The sequence below is a fragment of the Tachyglossus aculeatus genome, chromosome 16 (genome assembly GCF_015852505.1).
Source record: "Tachyglossus aculeatus isolate mTacAcu1 chromosome 16, mTacAcu1.pri, whole genome shotgun sequence".
NCBI lineage: Eukaryota > Metazoa > Chordata > Mammalia > Monotremata > Tachyglossidae > Tachyglossus > Tachyglossus aculeatus.
Window position 1 is genome coordinate 5,432,283 of NC_052081.1, and position 17,361 is coordinate 5,449,643.

At 44.7% G+C, this 17,361-nt stretch overlaps 1 protein-coding gene and 1 non-coding gene across 3 annotated transcripts in view; both read right to left on the reverse strand.

The window, feature by feature from the left end:
- The window catches only part of NME7 (NME/NM23 family member 7), a 151,485-nt gene that overhangs the window by 124,693 nt on the left and 9,431 nt on the right, over nt 1-17,361 (reverse strand). For both annotated transcript variants that reach the window (XM_038757528.1, XM_038757529.1), the window contains exons 2-3: nt 12,110-12,217; nt 9,544-9,710 (exon numbers count right to left, since the gene is read on the reverse strand). In XM_038757528.1, the coding sequence (XP_038613456.1) occupies nt 9,544-9,710; nt 12,110-12,217 (275 nt within the window). The remainder of the gene's footprint in view (nt 1-9,543; nt 9,711-12,109; nt 12,218-17,361) is intronic.
- On the reverse strand, nt 9,188-9,324 carry LOC119938884. The gene has a single exon (XR_005454579.1). It is a non-coding gene; the product is annotated as a small nucleolar RNA SNORA7 (small nucleolar RNA).

The window sequence follows — 17,361 nt, forward strand, 5'->3', positions numbered from 1 at the left end:
CTATCAAAAAGGCTTATGTTGATCATCATCATCATCATCAATCGTATTTATTGAGCGCTTACTGTGTGCAGAGCACTGTACTAAGCGCTTGGGAAGTACAAATTGGCAACATATAGAGACAGTCCCTACCCAAAGTGGGCTCACAGTCTAAAAATAGCCCTTTGCGTGGAATGGGTTGCCTTGGGGACTGAAATCCCATTTTGACACCAACTTGCAGACCTCTTGTCACATCCTCAAGCGTAGAATGAGTTGAACAGGATGGGGCTAATGACCCACCCAATATGCTTCGTTCCAACGGTAATGGCCAAATAATAATAATAATGGCATTTATTAAGCGCTTACTATGTGCAAAGAGCTGTTCTAAGCGCTGGGGAGGTTACAAGGTGATCAGGTTGTCCCACGGGGGGCTCACAGTCTTCATCCCCATTTTACAGATGAGGGAACTGAGGCCCAGAGAAGTGAAGTGACTTGCCCAAAGTCACACAGCTGACAATTGGTGGAGCCAGGATTTGAACCCATGACCTCTGACTCCAAAGCCCGGGCTCTTTTCCACTGAGAAACGCTGCTTCAAAGGGTCTGTCTGCGCAGAAATCCGGAGAGTGAGAGGACACTACCAGAATTTCTTCTGTTTTCTTACTAAAGGATAGTCATAATTATCATCATCGTTATGAGATTTTTTTTTAGGTGATTTCTACGTGCCCAGCAATGTACTAAGCGCTGGGGTAGATACAAGCTAATCAGGGCAGACTCAACCCCTGCCCCACTAGAGGAAGTAGAATTTAATCCCAATTTTACACATGAGGAAACGGAAGCACAGAGAAGTGAAGTGACTTGGCCAAGGTCACACAGCAGATAAGCTGCACCGCTGCTATTAGAATTCAGATCCTCTAACTCTCAGGCCTGCTCTCTTTCCACTAGACCAGGCTGCTTCCCTAATGACCCCCCTCTTTTTATTTATGCCTACAGTGTCCTTTCATTCTTATCAATCGCTGCCTTCCGAATGAACGCTCACAAAAGGTTTATAATGTTTCAGTCTCCTTTCAAAATAACTAAACTTGGTTTCACTGCTTTCTTCCTCCCCAGACATAACTGTTCCAAAATACAATTATCTGATTGGCACTTCCAATTCCCCAAACACACTGCCAATAAATTAAAAAAAAAACCCAAAAAACTAAAATAGGCCACATGAATCAAAATCTAATCTCGGAAACTGCTTGCCACACGCTGAATCATAACACTGCACACCTCTACAAGACATAATGAAAATGTGTTTGTTTCCAAGACGACCGCTTAGAACGGCCTCTATAAGGGACTTGGGCCTCCAAATGCCTAAGTCAGGACTTTAGGGAGGGACACTGTATGGGACCACCTGATCCCCATTGTCGGGAGAAGTTGACGCTCCTCTCAAAGTATCTGCCTTGTCTTTGGGGTAAGGCACATTGGGAAATCTAGCCTGAACAATCCTTAAAGAAAACTCTCATTCGACATGGGTTTCAGGGCCTTGGGCTTTGACTAGAAGAGTGGAAAACTTATGGCATCAGAATTTGCCCACCATGGATGAAAATCCATCACCTGGTGGCAAGAGCATAGGCTTGGGAGTCGGAGGACGTGGGTTAAAGTCTCAGCTCTGCCACTTGTCTGCTGTGTGACCTTGGACAAGTCACTTCACTTCTTTGGGTCTCAGTTACCTCATCCGTAAAACGAGGATTAAGACGGTGAGTCTCATGTGGGACAGGGACTGTGTCCAACCTGATTACCTTGCATCTACTCCGGGGCTTAGAACAGTGCTTGACACAAAGTAAGTGCTTAATAATAATAATAATAATAATAATAATTATTATTATTATTATTATTATTATTATTATTATTGTGATGCGGTTACCCCTTGGAAACAGCACAGACTCACTCCACAAGCCCCAGTTGCCTTTCTTGCTGAGTGGCTACCTAACTCAGTCAATCTTCATCGATCACAGGTATTTATTGAGCACTTGCCCACTTCTCTGGTCCTCAGTTACCTCATCTGTAAAATGGGGATTAAGACCTCCGAGTGGGACCGGGACTGTAGCCCAACTTGATTAACTTGTACTTACCACAGTGCTTAGTACACCTCCTGGCACAAGTATTTGTTTGGTATTTGGTATAGTAAGCCCTGAACAAGCACCATAATGTTTCCCATCCTCCAAGTCATTGTGAGCTTTGAGTAGTTAATATATGCACAGTAAAGCATTAGTTACCATAGTTATTTTAAAAATTTTCCATACTGGGACATATTTTCCCCTCTTCTGTGCAGAACATTCTCTGTCTTCTCAAGCACAACTTTTGCCAAACGCAAGCTTTGTGACGAAAGTAACATCCACATTGGACGAGACCTTCCAGAAAAGAAAGCAGGGTAGCCTAATGGAAAGAGCACCGGCTTGGGAATCAGAGGACCTGAGGTCTAATCCCTGCTCCGCCACATGTCTGCTGTTTGACTGTGGGCGAGTCACTTAACCTCTCTGTGTCTGTAAGTGGGGATTCTGACAGTGCGCCCTATGTAGGACGTGAACTATGTCCACTCTGATTATCTTGAACATTGCAGAGTGCTCAGTACAATGTCTGGCACGTAGTAAACGCTTAAATACCATTGAAAGAATATCCTAGAGCTCAAGAAACTGCTATAATTCAATAGCCTGACCTGAAGCGCAACCTCCGCATGTAATTTGCTCATATTTCAACTCACAAGGTAAGTAACCGGGAAATTTAATGCACATCAATCATCAGTGGCATTTACTATGTTCCTAGCATTGTATTAAGCACTCGAGAGAGTACAATGGAACAATATAACAGATACAATGAGCTTACATGTGTAGATACGGCTAAAAACACCAGTGAGCAAACACAATCCCTTTGCTAAGCGGCCGTATTTACTCTTGGCAATGTCGTGTCTTTCTGCCTGTTGCTAACACGATCTTCCCGAAAGGACCAGCCAATTCCTTATTGCCGTTAACCCAAACTGATCTTTCCGCTGCCGTTATCTCTCGGCAGACTACCGCCACGCCGCATCACGAAAGGTTGGTCGCCACTGTAATCTTGGAAATGTTTTTTTTTTTCTGTTTTCCAGACAGAATATACTTGAGTTCAAATGGAATGAATTTCAATTGGCTTCCATAACAGCTCGTGTAATCAAGCGAGGGTGAAAGCGTGATCGTTGGAGGTTGGGGGCTGGGCGGGGGCATATTGGGAATGGAATTTCTCCGGTCGTTTCAGGAACCGAGAAAACTCATCTGAGGCCGCTGAACTCCTCTTTCCTGTGCCCTATTCACTGAAGGACGCAGTGTGGCCTAGTGGAAAGAGCACGGCCCTGGGATTCAGAAGGATCTGGCTTTGAATCCCAGCTCTACCACTTGCCTGCTGTGTGACCCTGGGCCAGTCACGTTGCTGGGCCTTGGTTACCTCATCTGTAAAATGGGGATTACGACTGAGAGCCCCATGTGGGACAGGGACTGTGCTCAACCTAATTAACTTGTATCTACCCCAGGGTTTAGAACAGTGATGGGCACATAGTAAGCACTTAAATACCATATCCAAAAATCTGGCAGAGAGCGGTAGGGAAACATTGGAACTGGACTTGTACTTTGTACTGAATTTGTACTTCCCAAGCGCTTAGTACAGTGCTCTGCACATAGTAAGCGTTCAATAAATACGACTGATGATGATGATGACTTGAACCTGGACTCTAAGGTTTCTAATATCTGGCGTTACCCTCCATCTTCATCTTTTTTAGATCAATCAATGACCATATTGTACTCTCCCGAGAGCTTAGCACAGTGCTCTGCGCACAGAAAGTGCTCAGTAAACACGACTGAGTTGAAAGAATGAAATGGTATTTATTATGCGCTTACTATGTGCACAGCACTGTACTAAGCGCTCGAGAGAATACAATACAGCAGAATTAGCAGATACATTCCCTGCCTATAATGAGCTTACAGTCTAAGGGATTGTGTTTCTTCTCCCTTCACTTCGACTCCCCATCTAATAATGATGGTATTCGTTAAGCGCTTACTCCATGCCAAGCACTGTTCATTCACTCATTCAATCGTATTTATTGAGCGCTTACTATGTGCAGAGCACTGTACTAAGCTCTTAATTGTTCTAAGGGCTTGTCACTGTGTGCCCTCTCTCATTCACCCCTCACATCCAAGCCGTCACCAAAACCTGCCGGTCTCAGCTCCGCAACATTGCCAAGATCCGCCCTTTCCTCTCCATCCAAACCGCTACCCTGCTCATTCAAGCTCTCATCCTATCCCGTCTGGACTACTGCACCAGCCTTCTCTCTGATCTCCCATCCTCGTGTCTCTCTCCACTTCAATCCATACTTCATGCTGCTGCCCGGATTATCTTTGTCCAGAAACGCTCTGGACATATTACTCCCCTCCTCAAAAATCTCCAGTGGCTACCGATCAATCTGCGCATCAGGCAGAGACTCCTCACCCTGGGCTTCAAGGCTGTCCATCACCTCGCCCCCCTCCTACCTCACCTCCCTTCTTTTCTTCTACAGCCCAGCCTGCACCCTCCGCTCCTCTGCCGCTAACCTCCTCACTGTGCCTTGTTCTCGCCTGTCCCGCCGTCAACCCCGGCCCACATCCTCCCCCTGCACATCCGCCAAGCTAGCTCTCTTCCTCCCTTCAAGGCCCTGCTGAGAGCTCACCTCCTCCAGGAGGCCTTCCCAGACTGAGCCCCTTCCCTCCTCTCCCCCTCGTCCCCCTCTCCATCCCCCCATCTTACCTCCTTCCCTTCCCCACAGCACCTGTATATATGTATATATGGTTGTACATATTTATTACTCTGTTTATTTATTTATTTATTTATTTATTTTACTTGTACATTTCTATCCTATTTATTTTATTTTGTTGGTATGTTTGGTTCTGTTCTCTGTCTCCCCCTTTTAGACTGTGAGCCCACTGTTGGGTAGGGACTGTCTCTATGTGTTGCCAATTTGTACTTCCCAAGCGCTTAGTACAGTGCTCTGCACATAGTAAGCGCTCAATAAATACGATTGATTGATTGATTGATTGCCCTGCCCCATGGGCCCATGATGAATCAAGAACTATGGAACCTTCAAATTCTTACTTTACTTCAAGAGGCTGAGACTTTTTTTAAAAAATTGTATTTGTTAAGTGCTTACTCTGTGTCAAATCCTGTTCAAGGTACAGGTTAATTAGATGGGTCACAATCCCTGTCCTGCCTGGGGGCCACAGTTTAAGTAGGAGAGAGAACAGGTACTGGATCCCCATTTTACAGTTGAGGGAACTGAGGCACAGAGAAATTCAGTGACTTGCCCAAGGTCACATGGCAAGCAATTGGCCTTTTAGACTGTGAGCCCACTGTTGGGTAGGGACTGTCTCTATATATTGCCAACTTGTACTTCCCAAGCGCTTAGTACAGTGCTCTGCACACAGTAAGCGCTCAATAAATACGATTGATGATGATGATAATTGGCAGAGATGGGATTAGAACTCAGGTCCTCTAACTCTTTCCACTAGGCCTCACTGTTATGGGGAATAAGAGATATCCGAGTTCACACCCCACCCTTGGCCTGGATCAAATCCAATTTACTCTCCACTAACTCCCATGTTAGCAAATTTTAAAGACCACAGACACTGCCTTGTATAGTTGATGGAGAGACACACATACACACGCTCACTCATCAGGCTCGTCTTTCTGGAAATAGCGAACTAAGGTGAAGGTTTCAGTTTTTAAAACACTTCAATTTTAGATACGTCTGTAATTCTCTCCAGTGTGGTCTAATCCCACATCCCACACACAGGTAAAAACTGACTCAGAACAGTCAATGAAGGTACACATCATACGCGTTTTTATTTCTCAAATATCCAGGCACATATCTTATGCCAAGTCCGTATCTGATTTAATATGGTTGGGCCCCGAACGTTTCGGTTTCTCCTGTTTTCGCTAACATTTGGTGCCTTTTTTCCCCCCGTGAAGCCATCCATCTTTCCCCTCAATAATGAAGGGAATATATTAAGAGTTCTGCCGGCCTAAATTCATTAGCTCCATCTGCCTCCCAAATTCATACACTGCAGCTACCTAAAATAAATACGGAAAATGGTGCTGTGCCCCCAAATATTGAGTTGGTTACGACCGATCTTTCCTCAGTCCTGCAGCTTTTTAATACGGTAAGGCCTTTACCACCATCCTCCCCGTCTCACAAGTCAAGATACGTAACCTTGGCGTTCTCCTCGACTCACCCCTCTCATTCAACCTACGTAATTCAATCAGTCGGCAAATCCCGTTGGCCTTTTCCTCTCCTACTCCGGCATCAGCCTCCTGTCTCTCCCCTTTCCAGTCTGAACTCCACAGATCATTGTCTAAAAATCAATCAATCTATCATATTTATTGAGCGCTTACTATGTGCAGAGCACTGGACTAAGCGCTTGGGAAGTACAAATTGGCAACATATAGAGACAGTCCCTACCCAACAGTGGGCTCACAGTTTAAGAGGGGGAGACAGAGAACAAAACCAAACATACTAACAAAATAAAATAAATAGAATAGATAGGTACAAGTAAAATAAATAAATAAATAGAGTAATAAATATGTACAAACATATATACATATATACAGGTGCTGTGGGGAAGGGAAGGAGGTAAGATGGGGGGGATGGAGAGGGGGACGAGGGGGAGAGGAAGGAAGGGGCTCAGTCTGGGAAGGCCTCCTGGAGGAGGTGAGCTCTCAGCAGGGCCTTGAAGGGAGGAAGAGAGCTAGCTTGGCGGATGGGCAGAGGGAGGGCATTCCAGGCCCGGGGGAGGACGTGGGCCGGGGGTTGATGGCGGGACAGGCGAGAACGAGATGCGGCACAGAGACTTGGCTTGACCTGATTATCTTGTCTCTTTCCCAACGCTTAGTACGGTGCACAACATATAGTAGGTGCTTAACAAATACCCCAGTTGTTTACGGTATTTGTTAAGCACTTGCCGTGTACCAGGCACTGTACTTACTGAGCACTGGGGTAGAGACAAGATAATCAGGTACACACAGTCTGAATCTCTATTTTACAGATGAGGGAACTGAGGCACAGAGAAGTGAAGCGACTTGCCCAGGGTCACACACTAAACAAGTAGCATGGCTCAGTGGAAAGAGCCCGGGCTTTGGAGTCAGGGGTCATGGGTTCAAATCCCAGCTGTGTGACTTTGGGCAAGTCACTTCACTTCTCTGTGCCTCAGTTCCCTCATCTATAAAATGGGGATTGATTGTGAACCCCCTGTGGGACAACCTGATCAGCTTGTAGCCTCCAGTGCTTAGAACAGTGCTTTGCACATAGTAAGAGCTTAATAAATGCCATCATTATTATTATTATTATTAAGTGGTGGAGCGAGGATTAGAACCCAGGTCTTCTGACTCCAAGGTCCAAACTCTTTCCACTAGGCTATGCTGCTCTTCAGTGCGGTGGTTGGTGGTGTGGAAATACACTCAGGACCTGGCATGGCTATCCCCAAGCAAAAACCAGCACGACTTATTTGTGTGACTCATTCATTCAATTCATTCAATCATATTTATTGAGCACTTACTGTGTGCAAAGCACTGTACTAAGCGCTTGGGAGAGTGTTAGCAGTCCTGCTCCTCCCCCATCTGTACAATTTATCTTTCTTCTCTTAGACTGTGAGTCCCTCACCGAGGGACAGGGACCAGGTCTAATTCACACCTGTGTATTCTCTTCCAGTGCTTAGTGTGGTGCTCTGCACACAGTACGTGCACAATAAATACTATTAATACTATCAATCAATCAATCAATCGTATTTATTGAGCGCTTACTGTGTGCAGAGCACTGTACTAAGCGCTTGGGAAGTCCAAGTTGGCAACATATAGAGACGGTCCCTACCCAACAGTGGGCTCACAGTCTAAAAGGGGGAGACAGAGAACAAAACCAAACATACTAACAAAATAAAATAAATAGAATAGATGTGTACAAGTAAAATAAATAAATAAATATGTACAGACATATATACATATATACAGGTGCTGTGGGGAAGGGAAGGAGGTAAGATGGGGGGGTGGAGAGGGGGATGAGGGGGAGAGGAAGGAAGGGGCTCAGTCTGGGAAGGCCTCCTGGAGGAGGTGAGCTCTCAGTAGGGCCTTGAAGGGAGGAAGAGAGCTAGTTTGGCAGATGGGCAGAGGGATTGGGGGCATTCCAGGCCCGGGGGAGGACGTGGGCTGGGGGTCGATGGCAGGACAGGCGAGAACGAGGCCCAGTGAGGAGATTAACGGCAGAAGAGCGGACGGTGCGGGGTGGGCTGTAGAAGGAGAGAAGGGAGGTGAGGTAGGAGGGGGCGAGGTGATGGATGGACAGCCTTGAAGCCCAGGGTGAGGAGTTTCTGCCTGATGCACAGATTGACTGGTAGCCACTGGAGATTTTTGAGGAGGGGAGTAACATGCCCAGAGCGTTTCTGGACAAAGACAATCCGGGCAGCAGCATGAAGTATGGATTGAAGTGGGGAGAGACATGAGGATGGGAGATCAAAGAGAAGGCTGATACAGTATCTACTACTACTAGACGTGTCAGGCAGTCCATCCACAACATTCTGCAGAAAGAGTAATAAATGTTATTGTGGCATTTATTAAGTGCTTACTGTGTGCCAGGCACTGTACCAAGCGCTGGGGTAGATACAAGCCAACTGGGTTGGGACACAATCCCTGTCCCACATGGGGCTCACAGTCTCAATCCCCATGTCTTACGAGGAGTCCTAAGGAATCAATCAGCGGTACTGACGGAATAGTATAAGCTCCTTATGGGCAAGGGTCACGTCTACCAGCTCTGCTGTACTGTACTCTCCCAAGTGCTTAGTGCAGTGCTCTGTACACAGTAAGTGCTTAATAAATGCTGTTACTACTAGACTTGTCAGGCAGACCATCCCCAACATTTCCAGAATGTTGAAGAAAGAATGCTTTGCAAATCAGTGGCATTTGTCTTGTCTTATGCTGTTGAGCGTCTCCGAACCATGGCGACACCCTGGACACGTCTCTCTCCGAACGCCCTGCTCGCCATCTGCAATCGTTCTAGTAGTGGATCCATAGAGTCTTCTCGGGAAAAATCCGGAAGCGGTTTACCCCTTTCCTCCTTCCACACAGTAAACTTGAGTCTCCCCGCTCGACTCTTTCCCATGCCGCTGCTGACTGGCACAGGTGAGTTTTGACTTGTAGCAGATCGCCTTCTACTACTAGCCACTGGCCAAACTAGGAATGGAATGGATAGGCCTCCGCTTGACTCTCCCTCCCATAGCCAAGACTGGTAAAGTACTGGAAACTCTCCAGGTGTGACCCTGAGAGGGGATCAATGGCATTTGGGGGATGGTATAAACTCCTTAGAGGCGGGGATCACACCTACGGACTCTCCCAAACATTTAGTCCAGTGCTCTGCACACAGTAATGTGCTCAATAAATACCACTGCTGCTGATGCTTGGCCCACAGTGAGCGCTTAACAAATACCATTATTATGATGATGATGATGACAACGTTCAGGAGAAGAACTCGGCCACGCTCTTACTTACTTTTCTTTCCTGCTGCCGAGTTTGTGAGCAGTGTACTGGTCTCCGTAGTCAATGAGCATCAGCTGCCGGGAAAAGATGGTCACCTTATTGCCGATAAAGAAGTCGTCTAGGTGAACGTTGTCGTATTTGGTGCGCTTCAGGAAAGTGCGGTGATTCTTCACGTCGAACTACAAGAAAGGATTGGATGCTTGTGAACGACAAGGCTCATCTGAGAAGCAGCGTGGCCTAGTAGAGAGAATTTGGGCCTGGGCGTCAGAAGGACCTGGGTTCTTAATCCCGGCTTCGCCACTTGTGTCCTGGGTGACCCTGGGCAACTCACTTGGCTTCTCTGTGCCTCAGTTACCTCATCGGTAAAATGGGGATTGAGATGGTGAGCCCCATGTGGGACAGGGACTGTGTCCAGCCTGATTTGCTTGTATCCATGCTAGGGCTTAGTACAGAGCTTGGCGCATAGGAAGCACTTAACAAATACCACAATTATTATTGTGGTAATAATAATAATTACCACAATTATTGGTACCAATAAATACTAATAAATAATAGTATTTATTATTACTAATAATAATTACATAGTATTATTATGATGATGATAATGGAAAGTGTACAACAACCCTGTTCTTGCCACATCTCCCAAAGCTGTGTAGGGACCAGGATGAGCCCGGGAAGGAATTGGGGGGCACGGACAGCTATCTTGGAAGTCTCCTGAGTGCCCAGGTCAACCAAGGCAGATCCTGGGGTATATCGCCTCTGGCCTGGAATGCCCTCCCTCTTTACATCCCCCAGACCACCACTAGCCTTACTGGAGTCACATCACCTCCAAGAGGCCTTCCTTGAGTAAACCCTAATTTCCTCTTCCCCCAGTCCCTTCTGCATCACCCTCGCCCTTGGATTTGCTCCCTTTATTCACCCCTCCCTCATATCCATGTCCATATCCATCATTTATTTCTTCATATTAATGTCTGTCTCCCCCTCTAGAATGTGAGCTCACTGCAGACAGGGAATGTCTCTACCGACTCTGTTATAGTGTGTTATAGTGTGTGCTCCCAAGCACCTAGTATAGTGTAGTGCTCTGCACACAGTAAGTGCTCCCTTCCTTCCTCTCCCCTCTCCATCCCCCCCATCTTACCTCCTTCCCTTCCCCACAGCACCTGTATATATGTATATATGTTTGTACATATTTATTACTCTATTTATTTTACTTGTACATATCTATTCTATTTATTTTATTTTGTTAGCATGTTTGGTTTTGTTCTCTGTCTCCCCCTTTTAGACTGTGAGCCCACTGTTGGGTAGGGACTGTCTCTATATGTTGCCAATTTGTACTTCCCAAGCACTTAGTACAGTGCTCTGCACATACTAAGCGCTCAATAAATATGATTGATGATGATAAATACGACTGACCCATTGATCTGACACAACGCGACGATTCGAGCCAAACAATCAACTTGGAGTGTGCATTATCCAACTTGGCTATCCTCACGGAGCCAACCGACTGGATAATTGATTGTTTTTCCCTTCGCTCCACTCCTAGCAGCTGGGATCATTTTTGTGGGAATTGCCAAGGTACAAGGTGGAGCTGGCTGCCTCCCTGTCATTTCTCTGTGTGCTGTAGGCTGGGGTGGTGAGGGAGAAACCATCTCTTACCTAAAACATTTCAAACATCAATACACTGGAGGGAAAGCAAATGGACTCTTGAAAATGGACATTTTAAAATGCAAACACAAAAAGTGGGTCCCCTGCCTTTTAATTAAACTACTTGTGATCAAATCCTTCACTGCAAGAGTCTTGTCTTGGGCCGTCGAGTTGTTTCCGACCCATAGCGACACCACGGACACATTTCTCGCAGAATGCCCTGCTCTCCATCTGCAATCGTTCTAGTAGCGGATCCATATGGTTTTCTTGGTAAAAATACGGAAGTGGTTTACCACTGCCACCTTCCATGCAGTAAACTCGAGTCTCCAACCTCGACTCTCTCCTACTGCCGTTATGATTGTTTTCCTCCATCATTTAAATAGCTAATCATTACCCAAAGGTTCTGGCATTTGGTGGTTGGCTTTTGTTGTTTTCACATTCGACTTCCCGCTGAGATGTTCCTTTCTTTAAATTTGGCTTTCAAAATGCCAGTTTTCAGCTGGACAAATGTGTTTTTTGTCTAAGTAATGGTGTTTATAGCTCTTCCTGGCACTGACCGGATCCAAAATCACATGCAATGTTAAGATTTGTCAATTATCTGGCTCATTTGATCCATCAAACTGGATAATTCAAGCCAATAATCCACTTTGGGCCTATATTATCTGGCTTGGTTGCAACATGGAGAAAATGACTGGATAATTGACCACTTTTCCCTTCATATTGCCTACACAGGCCTAGCCTGCTTTGGGTGAATATTTCTTTGGGAAAAACTGAGGGCTTTTTTCCCTCTTGGCTTCATTAAAATGGTAAAACTGATAAGGTTCTCTTAATCTAAAGACTTTCATTTCCTAGAAATTTGAAATAGCAGCAAACCTAATGAATAAAGTACAAGATTACCACAGGCTGACTTCTAAGCAAAGAGACACTCATTTACCATTTCCACGGACCCGTCCTTCGGGTAAAATAGTAGCTCGAAACGGCGAAGAAGAGATGCATTTGGGTCATACCATTCGGCGAGGAACACAAATCTCTCATCTTGACTCTGAAAGGTAAGAGCGAAGAATTTTAATATTTGATGCAGAAAAGAGGAGTGCTTGTAAATTCACTCTGGGATTCCCCAAAATGAAAGCATGTATTAGAAAATATTTTCAGTGCTCGAGCTGGAGCCAATTTTAATATTATAGTAGTAGTAATAATAATAATAATAATAATAATAATAATAATAATAATAATGGCATTTATTAAGCGCTTACTATGTGCAAAGCACTGTTCTAAGCGCTGGGGAGGTTACAAGGTGATCAGGTTGTCCCACGTGGGGCTCACAGTCTTAATCCCCATTTTACAGATAAGGCCCCTCCCCATCCCTCCCACCTTACCTCCTTCCCCTCCCTACAGCACCTGTATATATGTATATATGTTTGTACATATTTATTACTCTATTTATTTTACTTGTACATATTTATTCTATTTATTTTGTTAATATGTTTTGTTTTGTTGTCTGTCTCCCCCTTCTAGACCGTGAGCCCGCTGTTGGGTAGGGACCGTCTCTATATGTTGCCAACTTGTACTTCCCAAGCGCTTAGTACAGTGCTCTGCACACAGTAAGCGCTCAATAAATACGATTGAATGAATGAATGAAAGGTAACTGAGGCCCAGATAAGTTAAGTGACTTGCCCAAAGTCACACAGCTGACAAGGGGCAGAGCCGGGATTTGAACCCATGACCTCTGACTCCAAAGCCCGGGCTCTTTCCACTGAGCCACACTGCTTCTCTAGTAATAGCATCATTTGTTAACCTTGCTGTGCGACCTTGAGCAAGTCGCCTCACTTCTCTGTGCTGCAGTTTCCTCAACTGTAAAATGAAGATTCACTACCTATTCTCCCTCTCCCCATTAGATTGTGAGCTCCACATGGGACAGGGACTGTGTCCGATCTGATAATTTTGTATCTAGCCTATTGCTTAAGATATAGTAAGCACTTAAATACTACAATTATTATTATTAGTATTATTAAACTCTCACTATGTGTCAAGCACTGTACGAAGTGCTGGAGTAGATGCAAGGCAATCAAGTTGGACACAGTCCCTGTCCCACATAGGGACCTCAGCGTATAAGGAAATGAGGACGGGTCACTTCTCACTGAAGTCCCTTATTAAATGGGATTCTTAGAGCAGAAAATGGCAAACGTTAATGTTATTCCTGCCTAAAAAGTAAACCCCTAAATACCTCAATTATTATTCAATGTTATCCTCGGAGCAGAAAATAGCAAACACTTATGCCATTCCTGCCTATAAAGGCCTACTATGTATGGTGACAAGATATGATGGTCTGGTATATGTTGGCAGGAAATATACACCCATTCCACATTTCCTCTTTCTTGAATTTATGTGACATCAATCAATGGTTTTGATTAGAAATCCCCAGATGTCATTTTCCCCTAAACACACTGTATATCTTCTAAAACAGTCTCAAGGAAAATTTTCCTGAGACCACCCAAAAATCATGGTGCCCACCCGGTTTGAAAATTAGAACAACAGTGAAAGGCTAATGGATTGTATATTTAAAAGGGTTCCTGCTTCTGCCCCATCTCTCTGTCCCTATATCCCCACCTCTCTCTCCATCCCTTCCAATATTCATTCAATCGTATTTATTGAGTGCTTACTGTGTGCAGAGCACTGTACTAAGCACTTGGGAGAGTAACTCTCCCCATTTCTCCAACCATGTGTCTGCCAGCTTCTCCATTTCTGTGGTCGAATTAAACGCAGGACTAAAGGCTACTGCCAACTTGCTGTGCCTGTGTTTTATCTTTTTGTCTAGTTCAGACTAAATGAACTAAAACTGCCTCCTTTTTGAGCAATGCAAAGCGTCCTGTTGGCAATGTTACATAATACCAATGAAAGTCATCTCCTCCCCCTCTCTTCCTCCTCCTGACAATTTGTGCTTAAAATCACCGGGAAGCAATATTGAAAATGCTGATCTCACAAAGTAGCAAAAATACTTTGTACTTAGACAATGACCTTTCTCTCGGGAGCTCAAAGTGCTTTACAAACAAATTTCAATTATCTTTTCAACATCCTTGTCAGATAGAAAGGTACAAATTTCCTTCCAACACATGGAAGCGACGGGATATTTTAAGTTGCAGTTTGTTCGATGTTGTATTTAATGGGACGGGGTAGGCTTTACCATCCTCTGAAGAACCAATAACCCTGAGCTCTTTTGGAAGGACAGCCACTACATTCTGAGGCCTGAGGTCCTGGAGGCATAAGGAGATAAATATTGTATAGGAAACTGAATGGATGAAATAAATGCTTGTTTTTCCATTTAAATGGATGAAGCTTGGGGTGGGAAAAGGCTTTGGCCATTCAAGGCAACACAACGGAAAATAAAGAACCATTACTTAAAATCCACCCCCACCCCCACCAAACCCAAAGTGAAAAGAAACAGAGATTCTGAAATCATTCTTCTTACACATGTTGCCACAAAAAAAAAAATAATAACAATGCCTTACTGGGAATAAATGCCATTATATTCAGGCCAGCTCAAATTATAGCTTCTAGAGTACCAGCTTAATGATTAAACATCAAGTTTAAAATACCTTTGGGGGGGGGTCAAAGATCTGACTAGCTTAGTGATTTTCCTTTCTTCCCATCAAGGCATTTAGCGAATATGTTGGTAATATGAGATTACTGTCTTCTTCCCTCTATCTTCCCTCAGCCAGAAAATAAAAGAACTACCCTCCTGCATTTTTGAGCATCAAATTTTGTTCCTAATTCCAGGGTACATTCCCTTATTTGATAGCTGTTATTCACTGGATTGGAGAAGCTAAATGAAACAGAAATAGTTTTCAAATGTCCCTCTAAAATTTTACTTTCTGTTCTTGTTGCTACAGAAACAGAGAGAGAAGGCCTCAGCTGGCCCTGTCCAAAATAGTTACCTCAACCACGACACAAATTCCTACATTTCTGAGCCTGTGCGGGTTTTCTGTTCTCAATGGCTCTACTCTTTCTTCCCCCCATGAAGTCATTTCTTCCCCCCAACCCGGCATCTTCCCATCAAATCCCTCTTATTCACGAGATTTAAGTTTATCACAGGACTTTCCGTCGCCTCAAGTTGGCCCTTATGATTCCAACTCTCCCACTTCTACAGTGCACGGGACAGCAGTTGGTCAAAAGTCCAGAAAGGCCATCTCTGAGGAGTTCAGAGAGGTGGGGAGAGGAGATCAATGAATTGTATTTCATATTATTTTAGTCTTTTAGACTGTGAGCCCACTGTTGGGTAGGGACTGTCTCTATATGTTGCCAACTTGTACTTCCCAAGCGCTTAGTACAGTGCTCTGCACACAGTAAGCACTCAATAAATATGATTGATTGATTGGTATTTACTGAGTGGTGACTGAGCACTGTACCAAGCACTTTTGGGGAGTCAAATCCAACGGAGTTGGTAGACACGTTCCCTTCCCATGACGAGCTTGCGGTCTAGAAGGGGAGACAGATATTAATATGAATAAGCAACAAAAGCTACGAGAAGGAAAGCCTACGAATGTGACTGGATTTTGTTTTAGGCTTCTTCGACTTAGGACGCCTGCTGTCTTATCTGATGTAATCCTATTAAGCGCTGATTGCTAGTAGTGATTTTTCCCCTAATACTTGAACCTATCTGACGTTTAGTCAAATGCTTCTTTATCCGATGGCTCAACAGCACCACCAAAAAATCAAACATCCTGGGTGCTGTGTCCTAGGTTTCTGTGTGCCTAACTCGAACTCCCAATCAAGGGAGGAAACGGAAAATTCCTCACAAAGCAAATGTTTTCTCAAGCCCGGAGTGCGGCTAGACAATGACCCTCACACTTGCCAGGCTGACGCAGGGGATTAAACGTCAAGATGGGGATGGTGAGCAGCATGGCCTAGTGGAAAGAGCCCGGGCCGTGAGTCAGAAAGGACTCGGCTCTGCCACTTGACTGTTTTACAGACTTGGACAAGTCACTTCAGTTTCTGGGCCTCGGTTCCCTCATCTGAAAATTGGAGAGTCACTGTCTCCTACTTAGACTGTACGCACTCTGGAGTGTAAGCTCGCTGTGGGCAGGGAACGTGACTACTTGTACGCTCCCAAGCAGTTAGTACACAGTAAGATGCACAATAAGCGCTCAATTTGACTGACTGATTGATGAAGGGCAGAGACTGTGTCGACCTGATTAACTTGTACTTACCCCAGTGCTTAAAACAATCCTTGACACATAGTAAGCGCTTAACAAACACCATAATGCATAATACTAAAAAAATAAGTATCAAGTCATCTCAGGGGGCTTTCTGTGCCAGGCACTGTACTAAGGGCTGGGGTAGATACAAGTTAATCAGGTTGGACGCACATGAGGCTCACAGTCTTAATCTTCATTTTATAGATGAGGTAACTGAGGCACAGAGAAGTGAAGTGACTTACCCAAGGTCACACAGCAGGTAAGCCAGCTCTGTGCTCAGTCATTTTGTGGGCCTTCATACTTCAGCAAAGGCCCATATTTATCATATACCCCAATAGGGGAAGCAGACACGGAGACCTGCCCTCAAGAAGCTTACAATCTACATTATTAATTCCCTCCTGAATATTCTTTCTCAGTGCTTAGTACCGCGCTCTGCACACAGTAAGGGCTTGATGGATACTATTACTACTATTACTACTACTTAACAGCAGCTAGTATTTAATGGAGGAGGAAAAGTTGGATAATTTACAGTTTAAAAAGAGTCTCGGTTCTGAAGAGGCAGACGCCGAGTGGTATCAAAAAATTATTCAAACTCAACCGAAGCGGGCCGGTGCCAGTTGGAAGGTCTCCAAATATTTGCATTTCTGAAATAACAGCGCCTGAGAGAACATTGAAGGAACAGCCACCACTTAAACCACCTCTGGGGCCTTGCCTCGGTTCTTCCACTGACTCATGGGTGAATCAATCTACTGAATCACTCTGAGACTCCTTGAACCCAGGGAGACAGAACTGCAGCAGATACACCCTACCCGGGAGGGATATTTTGAGGAGTAATAGCATATCTACATCAAGTCCTTTGCAGCTCAAAGAGAGAGGCCATCTGAGATAATAGTAATAGTGATAACAAATTCTTCCCTCCCTTCTACATCTCAGCAGGTACAGTATAGCTATTTATATAGCTCTTACCAATGGCTTTTGATTCCTGCAACCCAAT